Here is a 21164-nt window from a genome sequence, read left to right as displayed (position 1 = left end):
CACTTTCATCTACCACTATAACACACCAATACAGTGCACCTCTACCATCTACCACTATAGCACACCAGCACAATACACCACTGCCATCTACCACTATAGCACACCAGCACAATACACCACTGCCATCTACCGCTATAGCACACCAGCACAATACACTGCTACCATCTACCGCTATAGCACACCTGTACAGTACACCACTACCATCTACCACTATAGCACACCTGTACAGTACACCACTACCATCTACCACTACAGTACACCAGTACAGCACTTTCATCTACCACTATAACACACCAATATAGTGCACCTCTACCATCTACCGCTATAGCGCACCAGCACAATACACCACTGCCATCTACCACTATAGCGCACCAGCACAATACACCACTGCCATCTACCGCTATAGCACACCAGCACAATACACTGCTACCATCTACCGCTATAGCACACCTGTACAGTACACCACTACCATCTACCACTACAGTACACCAGTACAGCACTTTCATCTACCACTATAATACACCAATACAGTGCACCTCTACCATCTACCACTATAGCACACCAGCACAATACACCACTGCCATCTACCACTATAGCGCACCAGCACAATACACCACTGCCATCTACCGCTATAGCACACCAGCACAATACACTGCTACCATCTACCACTATAGCACACCTGTACAGTACACCACTACCATCTACCACTACAGTACACCAGTACAGCACTTTCATCTACCACTATAACACACCAATATAGTGCACCTCTACCATCTACCGCTATAGCGCACCAGCACAATACACCACTGCCATCTACCACTATAGCGCACCAGCACAATACACCACTGCCATCTACCGCTATAGCACACCAGCACAATACACTGCTACCATCTACCGCTATAGCACACCTGTACAGTACACCACTACCATCTACCACTATAGTACACCAGTACAGCACTTTCATCTACCACTATAATACACCACTGCCATCCACCACTATAGCACACCAGCACAATACACTGCTATCAGAGCTATGACAAAGCTCTGATTCTTTTATACATTAACATTTTATGCAAGAGGGCACAAAAGAACCACTTCAGTGGTAGTGTGTGTGTGTTGGAGTAATGGTGGTTAGCCACAACTGATCTTAATTATAAAAACCTACAGATAAGTAATGTTAAGTTTATTATAGTCTGCTGAATTATAAATCACCTGTCATTTTTGGGGACATCTTGATGCATTTTGACTGGTGCAAAAATAAACACCCAGTATATATTACAGTAAAACGCGGTAAAGAAATCTGCTAAAGAAATACTTTGTCCATTATCCATCCATATGTGAATAGAAGCTTGGTTACCCAGGTTTATTATTAATTTAATGTCAACATTTACAGTGCTTAAAGTTTAATGATAATTCACAGAAGAAATGTTTTCCTATGTCCGAGATTGACAGCCGCTTAATGAAAAATACCCGGATCTCGTTTTACACCCAGTTCCCAAACGAAGGAGGGGGCAGTCCGTTGGGGTCTGGGGGGATCGTCTGGAAGACATGCCATGTGGGAGACCAGCATTACTGCTGGACCCTCCTGTTGTCCTCAGGGTCAAAAATGACCCTGTGCTGAGTTGAAAAGCAGTGAAAACCCCTAAAATGTCATTTTTTTCAGCATGAAATGTGATGAATTTTCTTGGAGTGACCCTACCATGAGACAAATTTGAACATTGTCCTTTTTAATATTTTTTAAAATAAATGCAGCACACCACCAGGGTACAAAGATTGTTTTATGAGTCTTTTTGAACCCTGCAGTTTTGAAATCAGAGGTTGTAACTAATATTAAGTGCACATCCATTTGGGGAGAAAAAGAAAAAAAATCTATTATGATGTGTGTTTTGTAGTAAAGATGCGTATGGTAGACTGAAGAAACAGTCTTTCTGGATGGTGAAGTCGGAAAAAACTTATTCACCGATTTATTGACGAGTGACAGGTTGTTTCTACATGAAACATATTGATTTAGGGTTAAAAATTCAATGAAGAGGCTCTATGACGGAAGGTCCATTGAGGGTGGGTCATTTCTGACCCAGTGCACATGGGATGCATGTGATATATGAAGACAGCCCCAGGGTTGAACCCTGTGTGCCGACTCAAACATTTGTCGCACACGCATCTCCTCACGAAGCACCATGGAGAGACACAGAACCTCTGCTTCCTGTCCATAATAGGAAGGTCTATTCAGAGTGCCGTTTGGAAAATGGTTCTGATCCAGATTTTTTTTCCTTTACTTTTGACATTCTTAACAACAAGTGCTATAGTGAGTGCCGTAGCCATTAAAAAATTGATTAAAGATTGTTAGATTGCTTAGAGGCATTGAAGGTATTAACCATACGTTTTCTGAAGTAACCACTTTAACGGCTATTACGTTGGTAAATTGTTTAAAACCGAATGCGTCTGACCTTAATCTACAGTAGTTTATTAAGCTGCGTCGGGCTCTGTAATAGGCTAAGTGGGACCCGCAGGGTTAAGTACTGGATCCAGTTTCACTTTCTGTGTAAACTGTTCCCTCGTTCACAAGCCCAAAACAAATAAACGGTGTCTTTTGTCTGTAAAACGGGGGGAAACACAAACAGCCGAGCATAAACCGTTCCATTTAACCGGCTCCATGCTATCGATGAAATGGCCGCTCCTCTCCCCCAGCATCCTAGTTATTAAACCAGAATCCCACCATACTGGAGCTTGGATTCTTATGCATGACTCAGAAGCCGCCTGTCACTGAAAAGAGTTTATTGTCTCATGACTGCAAATCATAACCTTACAGAAATGGGACACGGGCAAGATATATATTGAAACTAGCTGTATTATCACAATATTTCAAAATATAAGGCTTCTTTCTTTTTCTTTGCTGCATGCAGATATTGCAATTTATATTGTTTGATATACTGCTGTGAAATGTATGTAGCATAAAAAAGACCTAATAATTGATAATAAAAAGTTTGGTCTGTGAGGTGCTGGCAGATACCCAGAGAGTCTTGCCTGCCAAGCTGTTCCACACATTGACAAATCTGTGTGTATAAATAACTACTTCCTGATATGAGTGCAATTTACCCAGTTTACCTTGCTCTGCTTGTTCTACAAAACTTCATAATGTTCTATCAAAAGGCCTCAGTCAAGTCTCCCTTTAGTCACTGCGACTAGTGTGCAACATAGATTCTGATCCAGGCAATAGGTTGTGTGGATATACAGTAGATAGAAATGCTGTGTGTATATAGACTATAGACACACAACCGGTTGCTATCCACACACACATCTGCAACAGAACCAAAGCCACAGTTAGCTGATGATAAAAAAAAAAAAATATTTACAGTAGTGTGACCTGAGTTGACTGACTGAATGGTGGTGGGTACAGTAAGTGTGGGTCATTAGTTTTTAATAAAGTCATTGAAATGTTCACTCTCTTATCCCACTTAAACTGAAACAACAGATCAAATGATGATCCTTCATACCATACTTTATTACTAATAGGAAATAACACATTAAGTTGCGATTCTCTGTATAACTTCAAAGATTAACTAAATAACTCTATGGCTCCACTGAAAAATGAACTCGGCTTAGGTTTATTGGAATAATGTTTCTTTGAGATGTAATTCTAAGACATGGACAGACAGGGGATTAAAATAGTTTAGCTACTAAAAGTTTTGCTGGAGGAGATTCAACAGGAGGGCTTCAACAGGAAGTTTTTGTTTTGTTGGTTGGAGACCCGGGATGCTAGATATTTCGGGGATCACACGCAGCGCCCGAGACATAAGCGAACACCCCCCCCCCCCCCCCCCACCCACCACCCCCCCACGGAGAAGCCAGGCATGTTTCTGGAGAGATCCGTGACCCAGGCCCAACGGCTGCATCGTGTTCCTGTCGGGTCTCAAACACGTCTCCGATTCAGATTTGTTTGTTTTGTTTTTGTTTTTTTTTGTTCCGCGGAGAAGTATGTGTTGAAAAAAGAGCAGAGAAGTGCAGTCGTGGTCAAGCCGTGCCTGATTGGAGTGGGGTTGAGGGGTTGAAAGTCAACTATTTCTATTGGTCATTCAACCCCCTTCTCAGGGCTGTGGTATTTGGCAGAACATGTGGGATATCGCTTCAGCCCACGATTCCTAATTCAACTCAACTCACTGGCGTGAGCATGCATTTTACTCAAAATCAACCCAACTCACTGGAGTGAGCATGTATTTTACCCAAAATCAACCCAACTCACTGGAGTGAGCATGTATTTTACCAAACATCAACCCAACTCACTGGTGTGAGCATATATTTTACCCAAAATCAACCCAACTCCCTGGAGTGATGTGTGACATCTCAGAGTCAAAGGACATGAAGGTTAGGCTAATTGAAGACTCTAATTTGCTCATAGGTATAAATGTGTAATTGTGTGTGTGCCCTGTGATGGATTAGCGACCTGTCCTGGATGTATTCCTGCCTCTCACCCAATGCATGCTGGGATATGCCAGATTTATTTATTTATGTATTTATCCAAATCTAACAAAACAAATATATTGATTTGTAAAGCTAGTTAACTAGCTACTCATCCACCATGTTTTGAAAATCATGCCGGTGGCTATATGTGGCTCCAGTACTGAAAGTTTAACAGATGATAGGCACAGTATATTTCAAAATGGGGAACAAGTTAACCAATGTGTTGTCGACAATGCGATCACTTACAGTGCACAGACGCTTTACAGCTGGGATCTCATACTCTAATCCTGGAAGGGCGCTGTTTCTGCTGGTCCAGCACTTATTTCCAAGGTCTATTTTGGCTGCTAATTGATAGTAAATCACAAAAACCAGCAGCCCTCTAGGACTGGAGTTTGAGGCCCCTGATTTAAAGCCTTAGTAAAGCTGACCCTTGGGTAGTTCTCGCAACTGTCACATACGATGCACCACTAAAGAGCGCATTGACAGCTGACGGTGTTTCCTCTCCCAGGTGCAAGACCTGGCTAGGAAAACATTGCACTGTTGTGGCAATGTTACGTAACGGCATAAACCTGTACATCTGAGCGCCGAAAAGAACCTTTCTCTTACTAATAAGCATAGAACTACAAACACACTTTTAAATCAATGTGTATTACTTCTGTCTGGTTGTCCATCCGTGACAGACATATCTGGAAAAATAACGGCCAGATTGCGATGGAATTTGCTGTGCACGTTCATGCGCCCCAGAGACAGAAAGATATTGATTTTGGTGACCCCTTGACCTTTTCTCTGGCGCTACCATCAGGCCAAACATATCTCGAAAAGTAATGACTGGATTACATTCATGCGAGGGGAGAGGTCTGCCTTGGCGAAGGTCTGCACTCTACTGAGTGCATTCTTTCTAGTTTTTCAAAATGTCCTTGTTTTTCCTGTTTGAATTTATCAGCTAGTAGTGAATGATTAGCTAATAAAGAAGGTTCAGTTTCGTGACACTATAATGTACTATGCCATTCAATTGCTTCAATATGTTTCTTTATTGATATTAGACCCAATCACAGAGCCTTTTGTTGATATGCCTTTGTACAAACCGACACAATCTCATATCTCGAATACAGGCTATAGGCTGATTCATCGCTTGTAGTGGTTAGGGTGCCTGTTCTGACATCTCATGATTACGGGCGAAATCCAAACAAGTCATAACAAGCGCGTTAAACGTTACCCATCGCCTCTGCTCGGCACTCAGCCTTAAAGAGACGGATTAAGTTATTAGGTCCGCCATGTCCAGAGTGCACTCTTTCCCTCCGAGCCTCTCTGTGCGCCATCAATCAGGACGGCCCCGTCCCAGCCAATTACCAGCCTCGGCTTCCAATCCGCTTGAGCCGGTATACTTTATCCTACAGAGTGCACTTGTTGCCTTCAGTATTTTATGGCTGCAATTAGCTCCCTCCACGACAATCATTTTTTTTGTCGTTGACAACTGGCTCGGTGCCCGTGGTACCGTAGCAGGCTTCAGAGACACTAAGACCACAAAGACAGAGACATCTGGTTTAAGTTAACAGCAGTGCGGCAGACCCTTAGAAAGTATATCTCTGTTCCCAAGGACATATTGTGGCCATGTCCCATGTAAGTTTAATCCAAAGGCAGGAAGCAAGGGTCAATTAACTGGTCAAGGCACATAGCGTCTTTGGGGAACTAACATTAAAAAAGCCCAGTACTCTTTGTTTTCCCCTTCTGCAATTCCCCCAAACCCTGCCCGTTCCCCGTGCCAAAGTTTTCCAAAGCTCTGCATGCCTTTTTAGGTAGCGGCGTTGGCGATTATTCAAAACGTCTTATATCTCTTGATTTTGTTAATGATTTTAATGATTATGCTATTATTTTTTTAATGGATTTGTGTTCAGTAAATGGGCATTATTGTTTCATACTTTGGAATATGCTTTGGAATGTCCAGGCTGTGCTCTCAGATCTTCCAACCCTGGAATATTCTTTCAATTGGTATTAAAATCGAATATGTTTTGCTTGTTATTCATTTTTAGCCTGCCAAATTGTTTAACGCTACACTTCAATACAGGTGTGTTTTTTTCACGCATGTTTACTTCATATTACCAAGAATGCTCCGTGCTTTTAAGACTCATATATGCTGTAAGCTACTGCTTTGTACTTGAAAGAGATATATTTGGGCAGAGGGCCAGTGACTGGACCATTCAGGGTATAAATAAATAAGAACTTTGTCTTTAAAGTTTGCTGGGGGGGGGTCACTTCTAGTGTGTATATTTGAACAGCAAAGTGCATCAATTTGTCTGTAATAGAGTGAGCAAGAGGAAATGGTAATGGGCCAAAATAAAGGAGAGAATTGCAGATGCTGAATATGTGGGAGAAATCCTTGGGCCGTACAGTGATGGCAGATGCAACACATAATGGTCTTTGTTTAAAGGTCTTAACAATCCACCATGATGAAATGGGGTTTTAGCACCAGTGATACCACAACACTTGATAAGAGGGGATAAAGAGAAAAGAAAAATGATTTACTGAGTGAACTGGACCCAGAGCAACAAAAACGCTGATCCGTCATCTTCTAAGGGCACTATTTAAATGAGCTTAGCACATGATGTAAAGCACATGGACGTGCATTTAGGGTGTGTCCAAGCCCACATTTGCTAGGTTAACCTCAAATAATTTGAGCACAGAGTAAGGCTCAAGGTTCAAAAGGGCTGAACTCAGTCTCTTAATTAGTAATAGGAGTTTCTTGGGCGTAACCTGCAATAAACTAATCAGTGTCCTTTTCAATTCTCTTTAAAAGCCATCAGTGTTTCCACCTGGCAGATTGCTAATGTAATGGTGGATTTAGCAAGACTACAAAACGGCAAATTTACTTTTGACAAATAAGACCTCCTTGCGTGCGAGTTCATTTAAATTTGCAGAATTCATTTTGAAATGTGGTACAGATTTGTTTTCTTTTCAGATTTTTTAAAAAGGTTCATGTTTATTTTTATCATACACATATTCTCTGTAAAATTGTTTAGTTCAGTTATGGAGTATCAAGAGAAATCAGCCGAGGTGTAATTTCTGAAAGTATAGAAAGCTGGTTACTATAATTTTTAAAATGTGAAGAATGAAGAATAGGGTTTCCGCCATGTTGCGCCAAGTGTAAGATAGAGCCCTAAAACTTCACAGAGTTTTATTAGCATATCCCATGGGTGCTGTGTTCCAGTAGCACTCATTCGCAAACAATTCCTTTCAGACATCTCCACGCTCTCATTCACTCTCATGTGAGTGCATGTATGTATTTTTATATTTCCCCCTCTTTGTGTGTATGTACACTCAGTTATCTGCAGTGCCATATTGAGCAACCTTGAGTTTGAGAAAGGTGCTATAATAATAATAATAATAAGAAGAAGAAGAAGAAGGATTGAACCAAGCTCTATCTTGTTTGGTTAGGACTGAAGTGAAAGTAAAATGTTTCCCTGGTCACATGTTCAGAAGCATGGATAGATCTCATAGAATGAGATCTAATAAAAGAGGCGCTTTCTCTGTTGTGTGTGTGGAGCAGTGGCTTCACCGTCTGAGGTGTGTTCCTCCTTGTTGTGATCCCAGCTGGAAAACTACATCCAGGAGAACATAAAGACAGAGATGGTGCAGATCCAGGCCCATGCCGTGCACAACCAGACGGCCACCATGCTGGAGATAGGAACCAGCCTGCTGACGCAGACCGCCGAACAGACGCGGAAGCTTAACGTGGTGGAGACCCAGGTACCTGCATGAATCCATCACCGTGCACAGAGCTCGACTGAACAAATTCATCACACCACAGAGCTCACCTGAGAAAATCCATCATTGCACACAGCTCACCTGAACAAATTAATCACAGCACACAGCTCACCTGAACAAATTCATCACAGCACAATTGAACAAATTCATCACATCACACAGCTCACCTGGACAAATTCATCACCGCACAGAGCTCAACTGAACAAGTTCACCACAGCACAGAGCTCAACTGAACAAGTTTACCACAGCACACAGCTCACCTGAACAAGTTTACCACAGCACACAGCTCACCTGAACAAATTCATCACAGCACAATTGAACAAATTCATCACACCACACAGCTCACCTGAACAAATTCATCACCGCACAGAGCTCAACTGAACAAGTTCACCACAGCACAGAGCTCAACTGAACAAATTAATCACAGCACACAGCTCAACTGAACAAATTCACCACGGCACAACGGAACAAATTACTCACAGCACAGAGCTCAACTGAATAAATGCATCACACCACACAGCTCAACTGAATAAATCACTATTCTGCTTACCTCCACTGATACACTTACCTACAGTCACTATAATATTATAGGACAATAATATTATAGCACTTATTTTCTTAAATAGAAGTACTACATTTTTTTACAAAAAATGTATTACACAGGTTAAAGCAAGGATTAATCATTTATGAAAAGCTTTTTTGGAACATATGATCATATTAGAAATAAAAGACATTTTGAAGACATTCTAATTAGAAACATTAATAATGATATGATATTAGCCATAATCATAATCGGCCTCTAAATGGTAAGTGTAAGTGCTGCTTTTGCATCTGAAGGTCTACGCTTCTATGGTGAACGACCAGTGAAAAACAACTTGGCTCAAGACACATCTACTGTGCTGACTCTCTATTTGGTCTACTGCAGCAATTACTGCCAGGAATCGGATCAGTTCACTACACAAATCATTTCTGTTTGTGTATCTGTGTATACCAGAGCTCATGCTAAATTATTATATGTCATCAACTATTAGTAAATAGCACTTGAGTCCACATTCCTGGGTATGATTTCTCAGTCATGGATTGAAAATGAGCTCTCTCTCTCTCTCTCTCTCTCTCTCTCTCTCTTTCTCCTATGTGTGCACATGCGTTCTATATATGTGCCTGTGCATACGCTTGTGTGTGTGTGTGTGTGTGTGTGTGTACGTGCACGTGTGTGTGCGTGTGTGGGTATGTATGTGTGTATTTGTGTGTTTGCGTGTGTCTGTGTGTGTGTGTGTGTGTGTGTGTGTGTGTGCTTGCATGCACGTTGCAGGTTATGAACCAGACCTCGAGAATCGAGATCCAACTTTTGGAGAACTCGTTATCGACAAACAAATTGGAGAAGGAGCTCCTGATGCAGGTCACTGAAATTTCCAAACTACAAGACAAAAACAGGTAGCATAAAATAACAAAGTGATTTTTAAGATGAATTATACTGACACTACAAATGTCTAATTTGCATGATTAATTTATATGAAAGGTTGATGCCTTGAATAAAGCTTAAGTCACTGCTCTATATTTATATCTCTGGTGGCATATGGTTAAAGGGTAATTTCATAAAAAAATATATTGCTTGCTGTGATATGCATATGAGAAGGGTGTTTAAATAACCAAGAGGATGATCTCACTTTCATCCGTGGCTAGAATGCCTTTCTTTCTGCCTGCTCCTCACGGCAAAGCATGCCTAGTCTTTCCAGAACCTTCCAGAGCATGCAAGACAGACGTATGTGATGGAAGTCAGTATGTGTTGTGTTTGTGTGATGGTGAATTTAAGTTTATGTGCATTTTACAAAGTGAAACATCCAGTGTTAATTAAACTCTAACTGAATGCAAATGAGTCCAGTAAGGATCACATGCACTGCAAGAGTTGATTTAACACCAAACATTTTAATATTACTTAACATTTTAAAGTGTATCATTGCGCTAACTGGGTGCACGTGGGGTCCCTCCACATGTCTGTGTTCACTTGGGGAGAAAGGAGGGTAGGATTCATGTAACTAAAACAATACACACACACACAGCCGACCACGACTGTCACAGTTTGGGTTTAATTTAAGGTCCTGTGTCTTGGGAAGTCCCAGGGTGCCAAAATGTGGAAGCGGTATTTCAAAGTGTGTTTTAGATGGTGAAATGTGTAAAAATAAAAATAAAAAAAGGATTGTGTGATTTTCTATGGAGGCAAATGTAAATTATTTACAACAATTAACAACAATAACAATATATATATATACAATATTGTATTTATATAAACAATATAACAACGATTTGCTTACAACCTAGAATGTATAATATGAGGAAATGCACAGATTTAAAGATCATTTTTAATTATAAATTATGATTTATTGCGAGATTTATCACTCAGCCAGTATACAGCAAGGGAACTGAGCCCAAAATATAACATAACAGCAACATTATTTCCCTGATTTATGATTATAGTTTCAGCAAAATTAATGGGCAGTCCCTCTAACAGAAAGCCCCAGCTCACGTGAAATAAAACTAAAAATGTGGCATACACAGTAATAAAAACAATAGACATATTTGGCCTTATCTTATAATTTTTTTACAAAATAGCATGTGGAATTAATAGATTGTAGAAACACACTTTTAATCACCGCCGCTGGATTTTCCAGCAGGTATGGGGTTCCCAAATCAGAGCTGAGTGTTGAGTACTGCATATCCGGCAGACTGGGGCCCGTAGGGTGGGGGAACTTCCAAGGGGCCTGACTGACTGGGGCCCTGAAAGATCATTAGAACATAGGATTTCAAGGGGCCCAAAGTCCCTGTTGGCACCCCTTCAGATTGTTTCTTCAGGCAGGTTTATTAATGTGTCGTAGATATACTCTGTAGCTAGGTTTCTATAGTTAAAGGCAATCCACATATTGACACTATATCAGCCAGCTGACCTTCATAAATATTATTCCTGTATAAAATAAAGGTATGTGGTTTTCTGACATTCACTTGATTGTTTTGCCTTGGTGGGCCTACAAGAATCCCCTATAAATTGTTTACATTTACATTTAAAACATTTCTGTTCAGATGCTAATAAAATGCAATGCGTATGTATGACCGCTAGCCAGCCTGGTATGTGTGTATGTGATTTCAGATTGGAGACCCACCAATTAATCATTAATATTTGCTTTCCGAATCAGAGTTTCTTTTACTACATGTGAACTGCTAGCTTTATGGTGGTTTTTTATTTATAACCATGTTCTTTTTTGTGAGTGAAGGTAAAAAAAAAGCAAAACACTAGTAAACAGAAGCTTCTTCTTTGAATGAATTTATAGTTTAAAAAACTTATATAAAAATGTATCATTTTTATTTAAATGAATAATAATCAGATATAATCTTGGGGGGGATTATCACTAAAGTATGGAGCCCAGGCATTTTCCACATGGTACACGAATAAACAAATAAGATGATGAAAAAAATAACATGAAAGTCGGACTAATTATGTTCTAATTATACATAAATGCATAATTAGTGCTGGGGATAAAAACCCGTCGTCGTTTATTTAGCCGTTGTAGTTTATTTTCGTGAACGCTTGGTTGACAGTCAGTGCAGTGTGTCGCTTTTACACAGCGGATTGCGGAGCTACCGGAAACACGCCTAAAAGGCCATCCATCACAGGGAAATCAATCCCGTAAGGGACTCCTTCCCAACTAATCCCATACGGGGCTCTTCAGTGTCACAGTCCCGTTCCATATGATAACTTTCGCAAGCAGCGGACCGAGGCCCTCTGAGAAAGCTATCGTCTGGCACTGGTAGCATTCATGCGCTGCGTATGCGCAAACAGAAGGGAGGTCTGTCAGATAATGTTTAGATAGTGCTTTTATTTTCTCTTTTTACCCGGTGCACAAAGCACTTCACGCAATAAAAGCGTAGGTAAAGAAATAAAACAGAATAGCGGCAATACACATCAAATAGAACAGTAATGCAGGTAAAAAGGGTTGACAGAAAGTTCAAAGAATGGGTTTTAAAATGAGATCTTAAAGAAGACAGGCCCTGATAAGATTTAATAAAATTGTTCTATAAAATTGGAGCCCCAGCTATGAATGTCACCTCTTGTTGTAAAATGTGTGCCTGGTGCGACGATGAGATTGTGTATGACACCGGTAATGTATTTCGGGGTGACATCAAGGCTAGCCTTTAAAGTTATGAGTACATTTTTTTTTTTTAATTCTTGAAGTGTAGTGAGGCCAGGATGGGTGTCATGTGAACTCGTATAGGTTTGGTGAGATGTCTAGCGGTTGAATTTGTAACTATAATGCTTGAAACATTAGCAAATCTGTATTTTTTTTGTATTGGTGTTCCTGAGAAATTATACATTTTACACAAACTAATCTGAGAATTCCTATGAATCCTGTGATATGTGCTTAAAAATTTGCGTTTACCGAGATACAAACATGGTTCGAGAGGTTTATTGTGTTTTATGATGATGGTGATGATGATGATGATCAATGACTATCATTATTACATTTGAGAGGAAACTGATCAGTTTAAACGACAGTAGTAATTGCTGGTCTCCTGTCATGGTTGCTCTTGAACCCTTTAGGATGTGACATCACAAATACGTCATTAGAATTTTCTTAACTGAACATTCTAATGCCGATGTAACAATCACTACCCGGTAATTGAAAGCAATGGAGTTCTAGAACTTTGAACAAACAAAACATTCCAAAAGCCTACTCTTTAAAGGGTTACTTTGACCTTTTTTTCTCTCCAGTCGCCTGGAGAAGAAGGTTCTGGTCTTGGAGTCTCGGCAGCAGACAGAGCTGGAGGACCTGCGGGAGGAGAAGGAGAGGCTGCAGGAGCTGGTGGTACTGCAGTCCGCCTCCATCGATTCCCTCCAGAAACAGCTGCACACAGCGAGCGCCAACAACTCCATCCTGCAGCGCCAGCAACAGCAGCTCGCCGAGTCCGTGCACACACTCCTCAACCTGCTGTCTGTGAGCTCAGGTACTGACACCACACTGCTGTCTGTGAGCTCAGGTACACACACCACACTGCTGTCTGTGAGCCCAGGTACACACACCACACTGCTGTCTGTGAGCTCAAGTACGCACACCACACTGCTGTCTGTGAGCTCAGGTACACACAGCACACTGCTGTCTGTGAGCTCAGATACACACACCACACTGCTGTCTGTGAGCTCAGGTACATATACCACACTGCTGTCTGTGAGCTCAAGTACACACACCACACTTCTGTCTGTGAGCCGAGGTACACACACCACTATGCTGTCTGTGCACTCAGATGCACTCACTACACTGCTCTCTGTGAGCCCAGGTACATATACCACTATGCTGTCTGTTAGCTCAGGTACACACACCACACTGCTGTCTGTGAGCTCAGGTACACACACCACACTGCTGTCTGTGAGCCCAGGTAAATATACCACACTGCTGTCTGTGAGCTCAGGTACACACACCACACTGCTGTCTGTGAGCTCAGGTACACACACCACACTGCTGTCTGTCAGCTCAGGTACACACACCACACTGTTGTCTGTGAGCTCAGGTACGTATACCACTATGCTGTCTGTGAGCTCAGGTACACACACCACTATGCTGTCTGTCAGCTCAGATACACTCACTACACTGCTGTCTGTGAGCCCAGGTAAATATACCACTATGCTGTCTGTGAGCTCAGGTACACACACCACACTGATGTCTGTGAGCTCAGGTACACACACCACACTGCTGTCTGTGAGCTCAGGTACACACACCACACTGCTGTCTGTGAGCTAAGGGACACACACACAATTTGGTATTCAATTGACTATCACTCCTTTAAACCTCTTCACAAGGTTTATTTCCTGCCCACTCATTTTTCAAATAGTTATTTAAAAAGATAATACTTTGTCTGTAAATCATTTTTATGATTAGAACAGCACTGTCAGTATAAGCTTTGGTTTATGTCCCACAAACATTAACAGTTCAAATCAGTTAATATCAAAATGAATGGATGTATAAACAGAAAAGTACTGGAATCATTATTGAATTAATTCTACATTTTAGAATAGGTGTGGGCTTGAAAACAGTTACCACTGAAATGAAAATGCTCTTAACAATGGCTCTGACTACATAGAGGAAAACACCTTCTTCTGGCCTCACTACATGCATTGACTTCACTGGGCATGAAACATGCAAACAAGCCAAGGCAGCCGCCATTTGTGTAAGGTCAGGCATACCCGAAATATAGCTGAACTAACTCAGCGCTCCAGGACCAGCGCTGTAGACCCTTTCTCAATCACGCATCATTCCTTGCGATTTGTCTGTCATCCATACTATACAAGAACAGCAGTTATCATCCGTATCAGTATCTCCAAGTTTGTATTTCATCCACACTATACAAGAACAGCAGCGACCATCTGTATCAGCATCTCCCAGTTTCTTTAGCGCATGAGACAAGAGGCTGTTGGGAATGCACCATACATTTTAGTGTCGTGAAAAGACTTCTAAGGGCTGTGACCAAATATAATATATGTGTGTCTGGTGTCTTCCCATAAAACAATTTGCCACACTCCAAATGAAAATTTATTGCTGTTTAGCACATCTGAAAGATGTAAGATTGTGGAAGATCTTTGTTTTTTTTTTGTTTTTTTTTACTTTGTGACAGCCAGTAAGCTTAGTAAGATGGATATTCTCTTCACAGTGATCTACTTGGCAGGGTTTGGTTGAAAAGTTTCCTGAAAACTCTGAAATCAACCCTTTGAAATTGTGGGTAAAATTGTGCAGAATATGTGTCAACGTGTGTTTACAGAGACATTCCACAACACGCAAACACAACTGCTTTCAATTACGGACCGAAGGAGGATTGTTTTTCCTTCTTGGGACGCCATCTGCAGAGAAACGCTTGCGACCCAACGACCTCTTTTTTCAAAGATGAAGGGATGGAATGGGGAAAAAAAAATCTGATGATAACAAAGAAAACATGATCAGTAAAAAAATGTGCCAAGACTGCTATCTGTCAGCGTTATTTATTGCTACGGTTATGGGTATGGCTATGGTTATGGTTTTTACCCAAAGCTTAGATGTTGACCTTTGTACAGTCAAACTTGCTAAGCTTTTTACAGAAGCAATAGATGTCTTTACTCTTTCATTTTTATCTTTAGGGGAGTTCAGTTGGTGTTTACTGGAGTGGAGTTGGTGCATGCATGTTAACTAAAGCGGTAGCTATATAAGGCAGCTATTGAGGTGTTTCAAGAGCCCTCCCTTAGCTAATTGAAATGAGCAGAAACTGGGGTTTTTTCGAGACCAGGCTTGGTACAGTGCTAGATACTGTACTATCTAGTTTGTTGGAAAACGATAAGTTAATAGGTACCCTTTAGTGGTAGGAAAATGGAGAGCATTGCTAGGCTGAATGGCCTGTTCTCATCATTATGTCATGCTATGTTATGAAATTGTTAACTTGCTGCATGGTGGTGAAACTAAAAAGCCATTGTGTAATGGAATTGTAAATTACCTAGCTAACAGTAAATTAACTAGCTAAAATGAGGAAAGTGAGCATGTTAAAATCAGTGAATCAGCTAGCTCCAAGGTTCCAGACTCGGTCCTAACAGAAGTGTCTAATGTGACTTTGATTTATAGTTGTGCCTTTTCCCTGTAATGTAAGGAGTGTGTTTGATTGTGAACAGTGCCGTTGCCGAGGGAACAGAAGTTTCGGGACTGTGCGGATGCTTTTAAAGCAGGAAATAACATCAGTGGCGTGTACTACCTACACATCGGCAACATGACAGAGCCCACAAAGGTGAACACTATTCCTCTCAGTTTAGAGACTTTACAGATGCTTTTGGAATATAAGAGAATTGTCAATCTGCATTGACATATTAATGAATATAAATCTTGAGCCAAAAGAATCCAAATATTTCTTTAAAGGGTTTGTGTCCACTCTGAACTTGAATTGGTTTTTCTCAGAATTCTTTCTTTGCTTCTCAGGTTGTAGTGATGTTCCTTTTCAGTTTCCAGGGAACTATAATGTACTGGTTAAAAAAAAAACAAACAAAAAAACACTTTTTCTGCAAAAATGACATAATGAAACTTAGATAATGAGAGCTATATTATGCAGTCCTTTTCTAGTATTTATATATGTGCTCATCTGTAGAAAGAAAAGAGCTGGATGTGCATTGTACGTGACTGATAGAGTTTGTGTTCGGAGTGAGAGAATAACGCTATGTCTTATCGATCCAGGTATTTTGTGACATGGAAACGAGCGGAGGTGGATGGACTGTGTTTCAGCGCAGAGTCAACGGAAGTGTGGATTTCCAGAGGACTTGGGGAGAGTACAAACAGGTGAGCGCACAGTTCAGCTGCATCACAGTCTTCATCTGGGGTGGACGTCATTCCTCTAGCTTTGAAAGACTGTGGTCTCATCCCAATCGCCGATTTTATCCATCCTTTATGTCTCCTTGGTCCTCGCCTCACTCAGAAATCAAGGTCTGCCATCTTCAAAGATATTCCAACCTGTTACATGGTCCTTGAAGGAGCTAGGAGCGAGGGGTTAGGAGGCTCCCGATGGATGCTTGAGCAAGGAAACACAAGTGCATCCTTTTTGCGGAAGTAGTTATACATTCATCTATAAACGATTGACCTGTGGGTCTACCCTTCACCATCTTCCACATCAGTAATTGATGGGCTATTTAACTGATGCTTGACTGAACAGAAGTTCCATTTGCCGAATATACGCTTCCTCGATAGCTCTGTCCTCATGTCCTTTCTTTGCTTCGGTGGTCTCCAACCCTGGTCCTGGAGAGCTACAGGGTCTGCATGTTTTCATAGTTACTCTGCACTTCATGAATCAATTAGAGCAGTTGATTACACAGTTAACTCAACTCACCTGGTGTCTTGGGTCTCAATTGGGTGCTGATTTTAAGGTGAAAACAAAAACCAGCAGACCCTGTAGCTCTCCAGGACCATGGTTGGAGACCACTGCCTTGCTTCCTTTCCTTGCGACCTCTGATGGGTGGAGCTAGGAGCTAAGAAAGGACGCTGGGAAGGGAAGCAAGGAGGAAAAAATAAGCAATTGGAATGAACCTAGAGGGTTGCAATGACCACGGGCAACATTCAAGCTTGATTTGGAGTCCCATCCACACAGAAACAGCTGTCTCTGAACTAGACTGGGGGAAGAAGTCATTTGTCATTTTCAACGATAAATGTTTTGAAAACCTGTTTGTTTTTTATGTTTTTAAAGCAGACCCAATGAAGTGTTTTAACAGGCAGATGTTATGCTGCTAGCTTAGTCAGAGGTCACAAATAAACTGAGGGAGGTCAAATCCTAATGTCACAGACTGACAAATCGCAGACTTCAAACTGCAGCTTACGCAGCCTGAAATAGCCTCTGCCAACTTGGTTTTATCCTGAAAGCAGGGTGCGTTTCTGAAGGCTGATGTGGGTGCCGGGGTCACATACTCACTAATTTCAGTATATGGCCACCCACCATACAGGCAGCAGAACAACGCTCCAGTCCTGGATTGATTGAGGGTTTCTGTGTATGCGTTGCAATCAGCAGTGAGTTTTGGCATTGCTAACTCAGTGTGTGGAATCTTTAGCTAATTATTGACCCCTCTAATCAGGGCTTGACTTACACCAGATGCACCGATCAATAACGTTAGTGGACCATGGACTATAAGGCAGAAGAGGAAACCGGCAGTACTACCGATCTCGAGGGCCAGATTTAAGTATCCCCGAGTTACGGCATCGTGTTTCACACAGCTTTATTATTCATCATCCGATCGTCCGTCGATGAGGCTCTGGTCCGATTGGATGGCGTGTGGTTTTTGCATTTCCTGCCAGGAAGTGGAGAATCTATTTTTGGGTCCGGGGACATCATCTCTGCACAACCTTTAGAGCGCTGTGGTCTCCTGAGGGCTGTTGTGCTAGCCTCAGCCAGCCCAGCTGTTCACTAGGGATGTCCCCGCTATGGCCTGGACTGTTTCAGAATTGTACAAGTGGTCTTTAAGAAGCATAAGTGAGCCTAAAACCATGAGCTATTCTCACGTCATGGATCAATTCCCCTAAATGGCAAGACTAATGATTCATTTAAAGCAAGGGTGTCCAATCGTATCCAAAAAGGACCAGTGTAGGATTGGACCGGAGTGCAGGATTTGTTTTAGTCCAGCACTTTAACACAGGATTCCACTAATTAACCAATCATGTTCTTCTATAAAGACCTAGATAAGTAGAATCAGGTGTCCTTGCGCTGGGTAAAAACAAAAAAGACATCTGATTCAACTAATTAACTAATCGTGGTCTTCAATCAAGACCTTGATAAGTAGAATCAGGTGTCCTAGTGCTTGCCTGCACCCACGCTGGCCCTTGCTGGATAGCATTGGACACCCTTGATTTAGTCAGGAATGTCCATAAGCAGGATAAAATACAAACAATAGTTTCTCGTGTTTATTCTTCAGCCTCAGGAGGTGTTGTCTGTTTGTTGGTGAAATAATAAATGAAACCAGCATAATTCAGGCTGGCTGGTTACTCCTTGGACTCCAGTGAACCATGCTGCTGGGAAGCTCTGTTTGTGGGGTGCCAATGCCAGAAAGCAGAGGGATCTGTGAGAGGAACAGAGACCGTGCGGTCCAGCTGGCTTGCTTGATAGCTAGCTCATTTTAGCAAGCTAGCAGTGCCTCACACAATGCACATTACACATTCCTAGAGGCACAAAGTAAAGTAGACATTGCTAGATTGCTAATTCTTCAACAACACAACCCTGCACACTGCAGTGTCCCTGTCGCCGTTTCCTCCAGAAGCAGGCTGGCTAGTTTGCAACTTGATTTTTCAACTGTGCGTGCAGTAGCTAGTTAGCTCCTATAGCTAAAACTCACCATAGTGTTATTGTGCACTGCAGCTAGCAAGCTAGTTCCAGTAATGTTGAGTTACATTTGATGCTAGGGATGACATTAAAGAACATCATTTTTATTGCAAAGGCAAATAAATTGGAAAAAAAAATTGTTTATTTAATTGTTTAAATTATACTTCACAATTTACAGTAATATATAATAATCAGAGTTGAACATTAGCTTGCTAACAGCGCTGCCACTGACTGTGTCAGCATAATTAGTGCAATGTTAGCTAGTGAAGTGTGTGGCACTGAAATAGGCACCAAAATCTGCATTGTGATTTGATCCACTAGGTACAGATTGTATGGGAACTGGTGCCACATGCTGCCCAACCATTTTACGCGTTGTGCTTGTTTATTTGAAACAGTGAGCAGACTTAGCCTTTACTACGCTGCATGGACCAATCAGCAAGTGAAACCAGAACATACATTTTATAATAATGCAGGACACACATTAGACTGGTAAGATTTTTATTGAAAGAGACACATTTTAATGTATGTTTTTGATGGACTCAAACATACAGTATGCGTACATAAAATTTACTTCAAATGAGTGCAATGAATGCTCCCTTACAAATTTACATAAGTGTGTGTTGACCTGCCAGCTTTGCAGTAGCTGATACTCTGCATTTCGTGGTCTAAACCAAGAAAATATGCTTCAGGTAGTTACGCAAAGCAGTCTGTACAGTGATTTTATGTTTCCAGATGTTACTCATCTGAACATACGATTCCTTATTGTTTATTTCACGATTATCAGCAGGAACATTAGTGTTTATTTTGTGCTGGTAGTTCCTTCCTTCTCAGGCTCTATGTGCCAGAGGGAACAGGTCCAATGAAATAGAAGATGAAACATTATTTTTGAATAATTATCAGGCAGTAAATAAAAGCGCAGCTTCTGGTGGTATTTTAGTAATCCCAGTGCTCATAGAGGAATTAAGTTATCCCAGTGATCATAGAGGAATTTACTAAATCCCAGTGCTGTAATAGGAATTTTAGTAATGTCAGTGTTCCTAGAGGAATCCTAGTAATGTCAGTGTTCCCAGAGGAATTTTAGTTATGCCCGTGTTCCAAAAAGAATTCTAGTAATGTCAGTGTTCCCGGAGCAATTTTAGTAATCTCAGTGTTCTTAAAGGAATTTTAGTAATGCTAACATTCCCAAAGGAATTATAGTAATGCCAGTGTTCCTAAAGGAATACTTGTAATATCGAAGTTCCAAGAGGAATTTTTGTAATGTCAGTGTTCCTAAAGGAATTTTTAGTATTTTATTATCAGAGAGGAGTTTTTGAGCTTTCATCAGCAGTAACCTGGGAAGCAGCAGCATTATAGGAGAAGTTTACAGAATTCACTGCAGTAACATCCAGCATATTAGACCCTGTTGGGATCAAAGCTGTGTCATAACTGCATGTGATGAGCAGTTTAAAATATCAAATATGTAATTTATTTAATGCACAAAAACCAATTCAAGTGTTGCCTTACAAACATAAACAATAAAGCACTATTTTCATTGAACTTTTTAAACTGAGCTCACTGAGCCAACAATACCAATGCAGTAGGTGATTTCACTAGTACACATTTATCCTGCCGTTCGAGTGGCAGTAATGGTTGCTTTGCCTGTGCTGAAATGTAGAAATATCACCCATGGCTTCTGTCTCTTAAAGAGGGATAACATCATGCTTTCCCAATGGAGAGCATAGCTTGTTTTCTTTCACCAAACACACTTTCTGTGTTCTGTGCACTGTCCCTGAACACATGGTGTTTGCTCAGTTTGCAAATGATCTCCTTAATAATCATTTTAGTATTCCCTTTTCATTGCAAAACATGCCTAAATACTGTTAAATGTGTGACATAGAGTTTTTAGTTAACATGCTACCACACATACCCGTTTGAGTGGTGGAAATTTAACACCACATGCCATTTTGTATAGCTCACAATTTTTTTCCTCAATTACTATTTCTCTGTGCACTTTGTCAACTGGGTGGCAGTAGTAGTATACTGGGTAAAGGACTGGCCTTCTAACCCAAAAGTCACAGGTTCAATTCCCAGGTAGGACACTGCCGTTGTACCCTTGA

General features: G+C 41.1%; 1 protein-coding gene across 1 annotated transcript in view; it reads left to right on the top strand.

The window, feature by feature from the left end:
* The window catches only part of angpt4 (angiopoietin 4), a 60362-nt gene that overhangs the window by 23647 nt on the left and 15551 nt on the right, over positions 1-21164 (top strand). The window contains exons 2-6 of the mRNA XM_035388917.1: positions 8047-8202; positions 9533-9654; positions 12983-13215; positions 15896-16008; positions 16449-16550. Coding sequence (XP_035244808.1) covers positions 8047-8202; positions 9533-9654; positions 12983-13215; positions 15896-16008; positions 16449-16550 — 726 coding nt within the window. The remainder of the gene's footprint in view (positions 1-8046; positions 8203-9532; positions 9655-12982; positions 13216-15895; positions 16009-16448; positions 16551-21164) is intronic.

Source organism: Anguilla anguilla, chromosome 13, assembly GCF_013347855.1.
Source record: "Anguilla anguilla isolate fAngAng1 chromosome 13, fAngAng1.pri, whole genome shotgun sequence".
NCBI classification, from domain to species: Eukaryota; Metazoa; Chordata; class Actinopteri; order Anguilliformes; family Anguillidae; genus Anguilla; species Anguilla anguilla.
Note: the sequence above shows the minus strand (reverse complement) of the source record. Positions and strands in the feature narration are given on the sequence as shown.